The following is a 12,331-nucleotide window of genomic DNA, read 5'->3' as shown; positions in this document are numbered from 1 at the left end:
AGAGAGTGCATGAGCTCGCACAGAAACGTGCTTCTGGGGACGCGGAAAAGGCGTGCGAGTGTGATGAAGAGATGCAGTGCACGCTTGCTTACGTCTGTGTGTGTGTGTGTGTGTGTGTGTGTGTGTGTGTGTGTGTGTGTGTGAGAGAGAGAGAGAGAGAGAGAGATTGTGTGAGCTTTTTTTAAAAATAATAATGGAGTATGATTGGAAAAAAACACACATGTTCTCCATCCCACTGAGAATTCCTAAATCAACTGTTCCCTTCTTCCTTTTAAAAAAAATTCTCTCCTCCCATTTTCCCTTCTCCTGACCTTCATCATCTGTATCTACTTCCCCATCCTAACTTCTTTCCATTTAAATCTCCTGAATGTGCTCATTTTTAATGTCATTTCGTTGTTTTGTTCCACTCCGTTTCACCATACATTTTCTGGCCTTTTCCCCCTCTTCTACCTCTGACACAACCTCTTCATCCCGTCAACAACAATTCCTTAATCTTCCACACTCATCCTCTCTCTCTTGCATTCATCCCGTCAGCCTTTTCATCCTCTCAAACTGCTTCAGCTAAACCTTCTTTTCTATCTTTGTCTCTCTCTCTCTCTCTCTGCACACCTCCTTTCATCCATGCTCTCATTTCTACCCCCCTCCGTCTCCGCGCATACATATACAGTGTCCATCCATTTCCTCGTGTTCCTAAATCCTTCCCTCTCTGGCACCATGGTTGCCTAGCAGGGATCTCTCAAACGCACATATGTTAGGGCTGATTAGGCTGGCACAGCCACTGGGCGCTCGGCCCACTGGAGGAGATGATGGAGAGATTCGTGGAGAGTGTGAGGGAGTCATGGAGAGCTGTGTGTGTTGGGGGGAGGGGGGGTATTGATTGATTGAGCGTCAGGTGTTGGGAATTTTTTCTTTCCAATGAAAAACTACTTGGAAAAACAGTCCATATGTTCCCATACAGTGCACGACCATAGTCCGTGTGCGCGCGCTCGCTCGAGCGTGTGTGCGGATGTGGATCGGGGGGTTTGAAGTTGTTATCCGGTAGAGGGCGGAGTGAAAGCGTAAGAGAAGTGAGGAGAGGGGAAGCAGGAGCTGCAGAGGGCTGGAGCTGCGGAAAGGAACGGAGCGGACATGGGTGGCAGCGGACGCCGGGCATCTGCAGCCTGAGTGCTGGGGGCAGGAGGAGCAGGAGGGCCTCCAGTTGACTGAACAGGAAGGTTTACATTAGCAGAGCCGCAGTTAAAGAGAATAGCCTGCTGTCCGTTTAGCGCCCACACACACACACACACACACACACACACACACAGTCACTCACACATCTTAAGAACAGCGGGAGATGCATTACGTCATAGCCTCTCATTGCCCTAGATGACCGCGCGCGCAGGACGGGGAGGATGCGGGGCTGCCGGACTAGAACGGTAACAGATTCCGCTGCTGCTGCTGCTGACCGCGAGCCCCCGGCGGGTGTGTGTCGGCCGGTAGAGAAAGAAGAGGAGCCGCCGTCGCGCGGCCGCCGGCTCTGATGGCTCCTCGCGCCCAGGGCGGGAAAGAGTCACAGCAGTCGCCGCGGAGCGAGAGGGTAGGGGACAGCAGGTATCTGGGAAGTGACGTGGTGTCCGCGCCCCACAAGAAAGCAAAACGGTGCGTTTGTCGTGCATCTCGCAGGAGGGCAGGAGCGGGAAGGCGAACATGGCCGCACAGTCCGACGGCGGCAAAGCCGGGGTCGGGTGCGGCGGCGGCGGGGGTTTCGCCCAGCTCTATGATGTTGACGCCGAGGAGCCTCTGGACTCCGCGGCGATCCACATCTGTCAGTGCTGCCGCTCTTCCGCTTGCTACTGGGGCTGCCGCTCAGCTTGCCTCGGCTCTCTGCTCGGCGGGAGTCCGCCTGCCGGAGGGGTCGGCATCCGGGAGACTCACTGCCCGCCCCGGGAGCAGCTGTGGCTGGACTGCCTCTGGATCATCCTTGCCCTCCTTGTCTTCTTCTGGGACGTCGGCACGGACCTGTGCCTGGCGATGGACTACTACCAGAGGCAGGACTACCTCTGGTTCGGCCTCACTCTTTTCTTCGTACTGGTGCCCTCGGTACTGGTCCAGATTCTGAGTTTCCGATGGTTCGTGCAGGACTACACCGGCGGGGGGCTCGGGGAGGTCGAGGGGCTGACCAAGCGGGGCACGGTGGTTCTGGGGTGCCTGTATCCTGGAAGGGACCGCCTGCAGCTGGCCACTATCTGGCTGTGGCAGGCCACCATACACATCCTCCAGCTGGGACAAGTGTGGAGGTAAGAGGGGGAGGGGGGGCAACACAAACACACCTGATCCTTCTCTCGCTCTCTCTCTCTAACAGGCTCACAAAAACTTAATGCTCCTAATGAGCAGAGCAGGGTGTCCACTTGATGTGGCTACTAGAAAAGACAGCTCGCTTCACAGTGACAGGCAGGAGAGAAAAGCGAGAGGAAGACATGGAAAGGCTCTCTGCGACTCCCTCTGTGCTTCAGTTGCTGTCTGGGAATGACAGGAAGATATTAAGAGAGACCGTCAGGAGAACAGAGAGCCTGATTTCACACACACAAACTCTGATCTGTTGAAACTTTTCATTTCTGACTCATCCTATGAAAAGCTAATTCAGGAACTCGCTGACCGCCCTGCAGTAAGAAAGAGTAGAATTCAGAGCCAGAACAGAACCTGAGTAAAGCATCTGCAGTTGCAGAGTAGCTACAGTTAAGCCTTCACACAGTGTAAAGAAACAAAGTGAGCCACATCCTTCAGAGTGTGTGTTTTAAGGGCTGACCGAAGCGCTCTCCATGGTGCTGAACAGATTCCCAGCATTTCCAGCTTTTGGTCAAGGCTCTTCCCTTCTGAAATGTCAGCATGCCTTTGCGTGTATCTGTGTGTGCGCTGACACATGTCAGCACGTGTGTGTGAACAGTGGAAAAACGGTGTCAAGGCTCTTCCCATGAGTGTCAGCATGCATGGAGAGTACAAAGAGGAAAAGCATCTGCGCTTTTGGCAGCACATCTCTTACTCTCTCTCTCTCTCTCCCTCTCTCTATTTATCTCTCTCTCTCACACACACAGACACACACATATATTCCCACAGTTGGACAATGTTAGGTGTTAATTGTGCTAAAAGCACTGTTGGGGGAAAAACTGAAATACACACACTTCTTTTCATTGTGGGCTTCTTGCCTCATATAAGCATGCAGCTTGGTCTACACACACAAACACACACACTGTAGTTATAGAAGTAACACGAGTGCGCTGGTGTTTTTTTTTTTCCTTTCCAGCTTCCCAGTCTATGTAAGGACAACGTTTGCTCTCTTCCCTCCCTCCTCTCTCTTCTCTCTGAGAAGACTTCTTAATGGTGTCCACTTGCCCCTGGGTGGGCAGCAGGGAGAGTAGAGTAGTGTGTGTGTGTGTTTACGTCCTACTATGCTGATGTGCTACACAGCTTCTGTGCTTTGGTTGTAGGGTTAAATCAACCCCTCTCACACCCATACACACTTACCAGTATTTGTCCCCCCTTGGCCCTCAGAATGGACTCTCCCACCTGGAGGAAGGGCCGGATGGGAAGGAGCATAGAGAGAGGGTGGGGGAGAAGAGGGCGAGAAAGGGTGGTTATAGCTGGGGAAATTGAGAGATGGAGAGGCCGTGGAGAGGGAGAGATGGGGGGTGAGGACATGCACAAGTGGAGTGAAAAAGAAGGGGGAGGGGAGAAGAAGGAGACGTGAGAGTGGTGGGGGCAGGGTGGGCTGGATGGAAGATCAGCTGTACTTGGTTTGAGACCACCTCCTTCCATGTCAGGCCATTAAGGAGCTTGTCTGCTACACTCAACACTGCAGACCAGAGCTCCTGTTTACAGAAGCCAAACAAATGATACTGATTATTTATCCTTCACTGCTCTTGAGTCAAGGACACACATCCTTCTGGCCTTATTTTAAAACCAAAACATCTCGAAATGGTTCGTTTGGGAGGGCCGGCGTGCTGTAAATCGATGCACATGTGGGCATTTTCTTCCAGGGACGCTGCATTATTTATGGGGCGTGAATTAACCTCCAGCTCTAATAGGCGTACTGTACATAATGTAGAAGTGCACGTCTGCATGGAGGACACCCATGCATGGACTGCAGCCATGCACGGGGAAGCTGAAGGATTTTATTTTTACAGCACGTTTACATTTGTGTGCATACTCCTCTCACACACACACACACGCTCAGTGTGGCAGTGAGGCAGTTTAATTGAGATCACTGCCTACATCCCGCCCACATGTGCTGTAGTTTCCCACATCCAGCACGTATAGATCAGCATCTCTTCAAGGCTGTTTATAGAAAGGTTAAATTCAGTGTAATGAAGTAATGAAGGCTAGAAATATTCACAGCCACCAATCAGGTGAAACAGGAATAAGTCAGAGTGTTGGTTTTGATTTAGTTGCCCGATTAGGCGAAAGAACGCAAGGGAAGATGTGACCTATTAGGCTCATTTCCAGCTCCTTATTCTTATTCCTGGACTCTGGTAGAGTTCAAAATAATCCATATCTGTCTGATACGGGACCTTGATGAAGTCCACGAGTTTGACTGCCGTCTGAGACCAGCTCTTTTGGCTCCCTTTAAACCAGCTTTTTCTAATTGGCCGGCCCTCCAGCAGGCGGGAAGCTGCTCGTGTGCCTTAGATGACCATATTAGGGAGATCTGCTATCAGTGACAGCATGCAGATTTTTTTATTTATATTTTTTGCATCTAAAGGAGGTGTGTTAAAAATAAGGCCTGAGGGCCAGAAGTGGCCCAGCACAGGCTCCAACCCGACCCAGTGGACATCTTTGGTGGAGTCTGAAGGAGGGCGTAAATTTTGAATTTATCTATATTTTAATAAAGTTGACATCTTGTTCACCATCCATACTACATCAAAGTAATGAAGTAATAGATTTTTTCATGATCTACTATAGAAATTTAAGTTTTTTTCAGTTTGTCCTCAGTAAAATATAATTAATTAATTAAAAAAGATATTTTCTGTGATTTAACAAAAACATTCTGCTTCAAACGTACAGGACAATCCAGAACTTTTACTGTTATTTTTACACATTTACTTCTTACATTTTAAGCCCAAAGAGTAATTTCTTTATCATGTAGAAAAACTAACATGTACTGTTGAATTTGCACTTCTTCTTTATTACATTGTGATATCGCAGAGATTTAATGTGCAGATAAACTGCTTTACACTTTGATCTTAAGTGAGTCTGGCACACTTAAGATCAAAGCAGGCCGTACATGGCCCACGACGTGAAATGAGTTTGACTTCCCTGATTGAATGTGTGTAGAAAAGCCTGACATATGCGTGTTTGCCCCTCTGAACCCCTACAGGTACATCAGGACGCTGTACCTAGGCGTCATGTCGCGTCGGCAGAAGGAGCACCAGCGGCGCTGGTACTGGGCCATGATGTTCGAGTACGCTGACGTCAACATGTTGCGTTTGCTGGAAACGTTTCTGGAGTCGGCGCCTCAGTTGGTCCTGCAGCTCTGCATCATGATCCAGGAGAACCGAGCTGAGACGCTACAGTGTAGGTGGTTGGATGGATTTACAGACTGCACTGTACCGGCGTAATAGCATGTTTTCGCGTAGCCGGCAAACAGCATGCAAATGAGCAGCTGCTCAAGTGCTAATTATCAATTTGCACCTATTGTGCTTGATTATGTGTAGCTGCAGATGGCTGCTGGATTTCGCAGGTTTTTACTGTTGTTCAGGTTGTCAAAGATAGAAAGCGATGTGCGAGTCAGACTCCATCATCCTCCTCTTCCGTGTTGCATGCATCATCTTGGGCGGCCACCCACTGGTGTTATTCATCGCGCTCACTCTGGAGTTTTGGGACACAGTTTACCTTAATGGAAAGATGTGACGAGTACACAAGGGGGCGGATACACACGGCAGCTGGGACATTAAAAATAACTTTGTATTTGAGACTCGTCATTACCAAATGTCTCGGTCGTGACACGCACTACCTCTTACTTATTGTATGCTCACACCATTACACAAAACAACCTTCCCCCCTCTCCCTCCCTAGTGAGTCATTATAATGTCGTGTTTATACAAAACAGGAGAAGCATGGAAATCATCCACCTCTGTGTCTCCCTGCAGGCATTTCCTCCTTAGCCTCCCTCCTGTCTCTCGCCTGGGTTCTGGCCTCCTACCACAAACTGCTCCGAGACTCTCGTGACGACCAGCGCAGCATGAGTTACCGCGGGGCGCTGCTGCACCTCTTCTGGCGCCTCTTCACCATCTTCTCCCGCGTCCTCTCGCTCGCCCTCTTTGCCTCCCTCTTCCACATCTACTTCGGCATCTTCGTGGTGCTCCACTGGTGCGCCATGGCCTTCTGGGTGGTGCACGGAGGCACTGATTTCTGCATGTCCAAGTGGGAGGAGGTGCTCTTCAACATGGTGGTCGGCATTGTCTACATCTTCTGCTGGTTCAACGTGAAAGAGGGTCGGACGCGATACAGGATGGTGGCGTACTACACCGTGGTGCTGGCCGAGAACAGCATCCTGACCGGGCTGTGGTGAGTTTAGCGCCGTTTGCATTCTTTGATATCCCTGATGCAACAAGCGTAAAATCGTAAAATATGTTTTTTCACATAAATATCACAGAATGTATGCAAGAATATCCAAAAACTATAAAAGGTAGGCGTACCTCTTACTTCACAAGGAGCTACCGTAAAGGCACGCAGGTTCATCCAGCTTCACAAAGCTAAATGGCAATGATCTGTATAATGATCTCTTTCTAATTCTCTTATAAATGTTTTCTTCTCCTTCCTTTGTAATTTTGGAATTTTTTTTTATCTTTTCTATGCTGCCTGTGTTCTCTCAGGCTTTCCTTTCATTCTTTACTTCCTGTTTTATTTTGAAGGTTACTTGTTCTTGTTCTGCTGAGTATTTAATCTGTATTGTATCCTGCTCAGACTTCAAATTTATTCTGAAATGAACAAGTAAACAGACACATTTAAAGTATACCATAAGTGCTTACCAAGGCTTAGCCCATTTACAACACTAGCAAGGTAAGCCTATATCACAATATTCATGTAATAAAAGGCTAGTAAATGCTTTCGTGATGAGTTTACTGCCATACTACTTGCAATATAACTAATGGCCACATGGCCCAGGGCCAGTAAGTAGTACACCGAAAAATTGTTTTGCCAGTTGATGACAGTGTTTCTGGCAGCCAGAGTTATCACAGTCATGGCTTTATTGAAATTCATCCATCTTTTCATGTGCTCTCATCCACCACCAGCATGCTTTACATGTTTGTGCAGTCGTTTTAATATGCTAAAGCAAAAAGCTGCGTGTATGCAAACAAACTGCTTGGTTAAATTTGACAGATCGCTTTAAAGTTTGGTGCCCTCCTCCTGTCCCTCTAGCAGTGCCACCTGCAGCATGCAGGGGCTTGTCTAAAAGAAGGGTTACTGAGTGTACGACTCTACATTTATTTTAAAACGATGATTAGAAATTATTTTGCCGATTTAGATTATTAATATTAAGTACAACTCCACTAATAAACCATGTTTTAAAATACACACTGGGCTACCCATCAGTAGATAAAACAATTATAATCAGATTTGGGGGACCAGTGGGAAAGATGGTTTAATGCTATAAACACGTGTAGATACACACATCAGAGCTGCTTTTCCACCATCCCTGGACTCGCACCAGTTTGCATACAGGGAGAACCGGTCAACCGAGGATGCGATCGCCACAGTGCTGCACACATTACTGAAGCACTTGGAACACAGGAACACCTATGCACGGCTCCTCTTTGTAGACTACAGCTCGGCTTTTAATACCATCCGGCCATACAAACTCCGTCCCAAACTCCACCAACTGGGACTTAACTCCTCTCTGTGCAACTGGATTGTGGACTTCCTCACTAACCGTAGACAGAGTGTCAGAGTGGGTAAGAACACCTCTTCCACCCTTGTGGTCAACACCGGTGCCCCTCAGGGGTGTGTTCTGAGCCCTCTGCTATACACTCTCTTCACCCATGACTGTATTTCCTCCTGCGCGTCCAATCTCATTGTTAAGTTTGCAGATGACACTACAGTGCTCGGACTTATATCCAACAATGATGAGACAAACTATAGGACAGAGGTGCAACAACTAGAGTCATGGTGCCACGACAATAACTTGGTCTTAAACACCAAAAAGACCAAGGAGATCATTGTAGATTTCCGGAAGAGGGGCCATAACAACCATCTGCCTCTCTTCATTGGCAGTGAGGCGGTGGAGAGGGTGAGCAGTTTTAAATTCTTGGGGGTAACTGTGACCGAGGACCTGTCCTGGGGCAACCATATCACCTCAGTTGTATGGAAGGCCCAACAGCGCCTCTACTACCTGAGGAGACTGCGGAGCGCACACATTCCCAGATCTCTGATGTTGAACTTCTACAACTGTGCCATCAGCAGCGTTCTGACGTATGGATTTCTAGTGTGGTTCCCCAGCTGCACCAAGGCCGATCAGCAAGCACTCCAGCGGGTGGTGAAAGAAGCTGGCAGAATTATTGGAACAAGTCTGCCAGAGATCAGTAATATCTTCCCCACTCGCTGTCTGAGGAGGGTGCACAGTATCCTGCGGGACCAACATCACCCTGCGCGCCACCTTTTCCATCTGCTGCCCTCAGGGAGAAGGTACAGGTCTATACAGGCCAGAACATCCAGACTGGCCAACAGCCTGTATCCACAGGCTGTGAGGCTCCTGAACTCTCTGCCCCCCTCTCACGGACAATAACCATATCCAACTTCTTAATAGCAATGAACTGGTCTGCATTGGTGCATCATATCTTTATTCTCTTCCCCCTCCTCCCCCCCCCCCCCCCCCCCCCCTCTTTCTTAAATAGATAACTATCATATCTGATATCATATCTCACAGTACAATAATATTGAATGGGTTGCATTGTTGTATTTTGTCATGTTTCTCAGGTCTTTGTCTGAATTTCTACGAACATTATTGCTAAGGATTGTCTTATTCCATTGGAGTCACACTGGGTTAAATATGTACACTTGGGTTTTAAGGGGTATTTATTATTTTCTTCTTTTTTTGGGTTGTATGGAAGCCCCAAACGCAATTTCATTGTTCTTGACAATGACAATAAATAAATAAATACTAAATACTAAATACTAGATGTACACCGATTAATTTAACCCCTGTACTGTCACCTGTCATCCTGTAGGTATGCCTACAGAGATCCAGTGCTGACCGACTCCTATGCCGTCCTGGCACTGTGCAGCGTCTACCTGACATTCGCAGGGGGCGTCCTGGTCATGCTGCTGTACTACGGTTTCCTCCATCCTGCCACTGCCCACCTCCAGCCAAGTCCCGCCTCATCCTGCTGTGCCCAGCTGCTCTGGGGTCTCCCTCTCCCCCCGTCAGCCCCACCCACAGCCCCTCCCACACCAGCCCACATGGCCAAGTCACAGACGGAAGAGGATGTGGCCGAGACGTGTCTTCCCGTCTTCCAGGTGAGGTCTGCGCCCCCCACTTCCAAGCCCGAGGGCCCGCTTATAAAGATCGACATGCCCAGGAAGCGTTACCCAGCATGGGATGCCCACTATGTAGACAGGCGCCTGCGGAGGACTATAAACATCCTGCAGTACATAACGCCAGCCGCTGTGGGCATCCGCTATCGTGATGGACCCCTCCTGTATGAACTGTTGCAGTATGAGTCCTCACTCTGACAAACACACAAATCAGCACACACACACACATATACAGACAAGTACACAAAAGCACATGTGCACCATAAAAAAACATGTATGTATATGTGGATGTTCAGATTTAGAGAAGATTTAGAAACACGTTCATGCACAGAAAGTCACTCTTGATATAAGCACATACACACACAGAAGCAATCTGTCACACTTATATGTGTGCGCACACACGCGATCACACTTACATTCCTTGCGGGCACCTGCGACCTGTGAGTCCCATGGCCATGACTCAACAAGCTGCTTCGGCGCGAGTCCGTCTCCTCCTCTCTTAAACCTTTTGTCACTCTATTTAACTTTAATCGTCCCTCACTTGGTCTCATTTCCTTAATTTCACATGTGCGCGCTCCGCTGCAAAGAAAAAAAAAGTAAAAATATGAAAAATAAGCGTAGTTTTACGATGGAGTCCTTGACCACCGCAAGCCATTTATGTTGCACGCGTTCACAGGTTTAAGAAGAATAAAAGGATGTGACACAATGACGGTCACTTTTAATAAAATGAGTTGTAACATGTCGTTATTAGTCTGGTCAAAAGATAGTGTATATATTTTCTATGTACAGAGAGGATGTTTTTTAATCTGTTGTTATGTTGTTGTTGGACACATCAGTTTCTCGACATCACTGACAAGGTTAACGGGGAGAGTGGCCGAGCATGATGGAAAAGATGGAGACAAAGTGGCAGTAATGGCATCCAAGGCACACTCAAACAACTATTTTTACATTTGCAGCCTCAATTTTAAAGAATCTAAAATTTTAGCTAAAGTCTCTCAGAAGGACAGTTTTAGTTTAGTAGATTTACTTGTCTTGTCAAAGGCAACAAGTAAAATATTAGCACTAGAGAGTTGACTAGCTTAGCTTAGCTTAAAAAAACTGAAAACAGGTAAAAACAGCTAGCCTGGATTTCTTCTCCTAAAGTATCTAGTAGCTAGCATCTTGTCTTATTTAAATTATACAAAAAGATAAATGTAAAAAATAGTTTTTTGTGGGTTCAGAAAGTAGCCAAACCATCTACCATTAAGAATAATTGCACATTTACTTGCTCCTAAGACAGTAAAAGAGTAACTCTTCGAATTTTGGAGTTCATGTGCTTGTGATTCAAAATATGGAAACAAATTCATACTATAAAAATTATAATTCTTATTGATCAGGGCTTTTAAAAGAAATGTGTTAGTTCATACCTGACCTATCAGGGTAATCAGGGGAGTAAGTTTTCCAGCTAATCTGGGTTACTTTGTGTAGCGCAATAGTAGATGCTATGTTATAAATTCATACTTATCTAAATAAAGAAAAGCATGTATATGAATTTGTAGCAAATGTTATTTCTATCAACAAAATAGTTACTTTTCTATGCTCGTTTCTGCCTACACGATGTCAACAACTCAGCAAGTCCTGCCACAAAATCTGACTCGAGATCTTGAAAGCTAAAGGTTTCTACCTGTTTTTGGTTGTTATGCTAACCTAGGCAGTCTGCTTGCAGGAACTCATATTTAATGGAGAGATAAAGAACTAGTACAACTTTCCTCATGTAACTCAAAGGCCAATTGAGCATAGAACAAAGCAAGCCCAACTATATCCTTAAGATAGACTTGAAAAAAGTATGTTGAGGGCAGTTAGCAACATGTTAGCTGTAATGTGGAAAAATGAAAAACAGTTGCTTCTTAAAGCATATTACAAAAGCACTAAAATAATTTCTTCCTGAACATTTGGAAAAGTAAAAATGTAAAAAGTAAAGTCCTAGATGATGTTGGTCATAACCATATTGCTCATCTGGGAGGGAAATAAAGTGTGAAATTTGAATGCCATCTTAGGGGAAGTTCTCCATCATTTCCTTTTATGCTCCAAGCAGTTGTGGGAGGTCTTTTTATATCATAAAAATAAAGGTAGATTCAAGAGTAATTGTTTTTAATTGAGGTCTACTACATTTTTTTTGTGTGATAGCTTAATCATGTTGGTCCCACACTAACAGGGTGCTGCCACTGAAAATGACATAAAACAGTTTTGGACTTCAGTCATCACAACCCTCCCAGTGACTTGTCTTCTCCTGTTTCGTGTCCAATATCAACTCCTCCAAAGCCACCCACAGCTGAGCTGTGGTGTATGGCTCATTATTTATTTCTTTTGGTTTGTTTACCCCTGTAATCCAAGCTGTTACATTGGCAGGCGAAAACACATGAGTTGAGATATTAGTCATCAGCATGTCAACGGGAACGGTGCAACTCCTGAAATCTCACGCTGTGGGGGGGGGGGGTGTTTCCTCTGATCCCGTTCCATGAGCCCACTTTCTCCTGCTTTCTACAACCGCCTTTGCTATGAGGGCTGGGTATAGAGAGAGTTAAAACTGGGGCACGTCAACAAATTTTGTAATTTTGGTAAAAGTCAAAGTCTTTCTGAGAGCGACTTGCAAATATACGTAATTTATTAATTTATTAGTCCTCAAATTATAATTCTGTGATTGATTTCAACCAGTGACCCAGAAGTATGAGAATCTTTTGAATTATTGGTAAAACCTGCAATTTTAAGGTATCACATTAAAATTTGGTTGTAGAAAAGCTTGTCGGATATGACCAGTGCTCCCTTTCCATGGCCACTGACTCTG

General features: G+C 46.4%; 1 protein-coding gene across 1 annotated transcript; it reads left to right on the top strand.

Moving 5' to 3' along the window:
* Positions 1-1,098: 1,098 nt before the first annotated feature.
* xkr6a (XK, Kell blood group complex subunit-related family, member 6a) lies at positions 1,099-12,331 on the top strand. Its single transcript, XM_004552571.4, has 4 exons — positions 1,099-2,276; positions 5,351-5,547; positions 6,123-6,540; positions 9,201-12,331. The coding sequence occupies exons 1-4, from the start codon at positions 1,687-1,689 to the stop codon at positions 9,703-9,705; spliced, it is 1,710 nt and encodes a 569-aa protein (XP_004552628.1). The 5' UTR covers positions 1,099-1,686; the 3' UTR covers positions 9,706-12,331.

Source organism: Maylandia zebra, linkage group LG23, assembly GCF_041146795.1.
Source record: "Maylandia zebra isolate NMK-2024a linkage group LG23, Mzebra_GT3a, whole genome shotgun sequence".
NCBI lineage: Eukaryota > Metazoa > Chordata > Actinopteri > Cichliformes > Cichlidae > Maylandia > Maylandia zebra.
The sequence above is the reverse complement of the archived record's forward strand: the minus strand, read 5'-3'. Positions and strand labels throughout refer to the sequence as shown.

Bases quoted from the DNA above. Each gene is read 5' to 3' on its own strand.
- xkr6a (XM_004552571.4), top strand. From the start codon at position 1,687: ATGGCCGCACAGTCCGACGGCGGCAAAGCCGGGGTCGGGTGCGGCGGC. The intron at 2,277-5,350 runs GTAAGAGGGGGA...GAACCCCTACAG, and splicing joins CAGCTGGGACAAGTGTGGAG to GTACATCAGGACGCTGTACC. The intron at 6,541-9,200 runs GTGAGTTTAGCG...GTCATCCTGTAG, and splicing joins AGCATCCTGACCGGGCTGTG to GTATGCCTACAGAGATCCAG.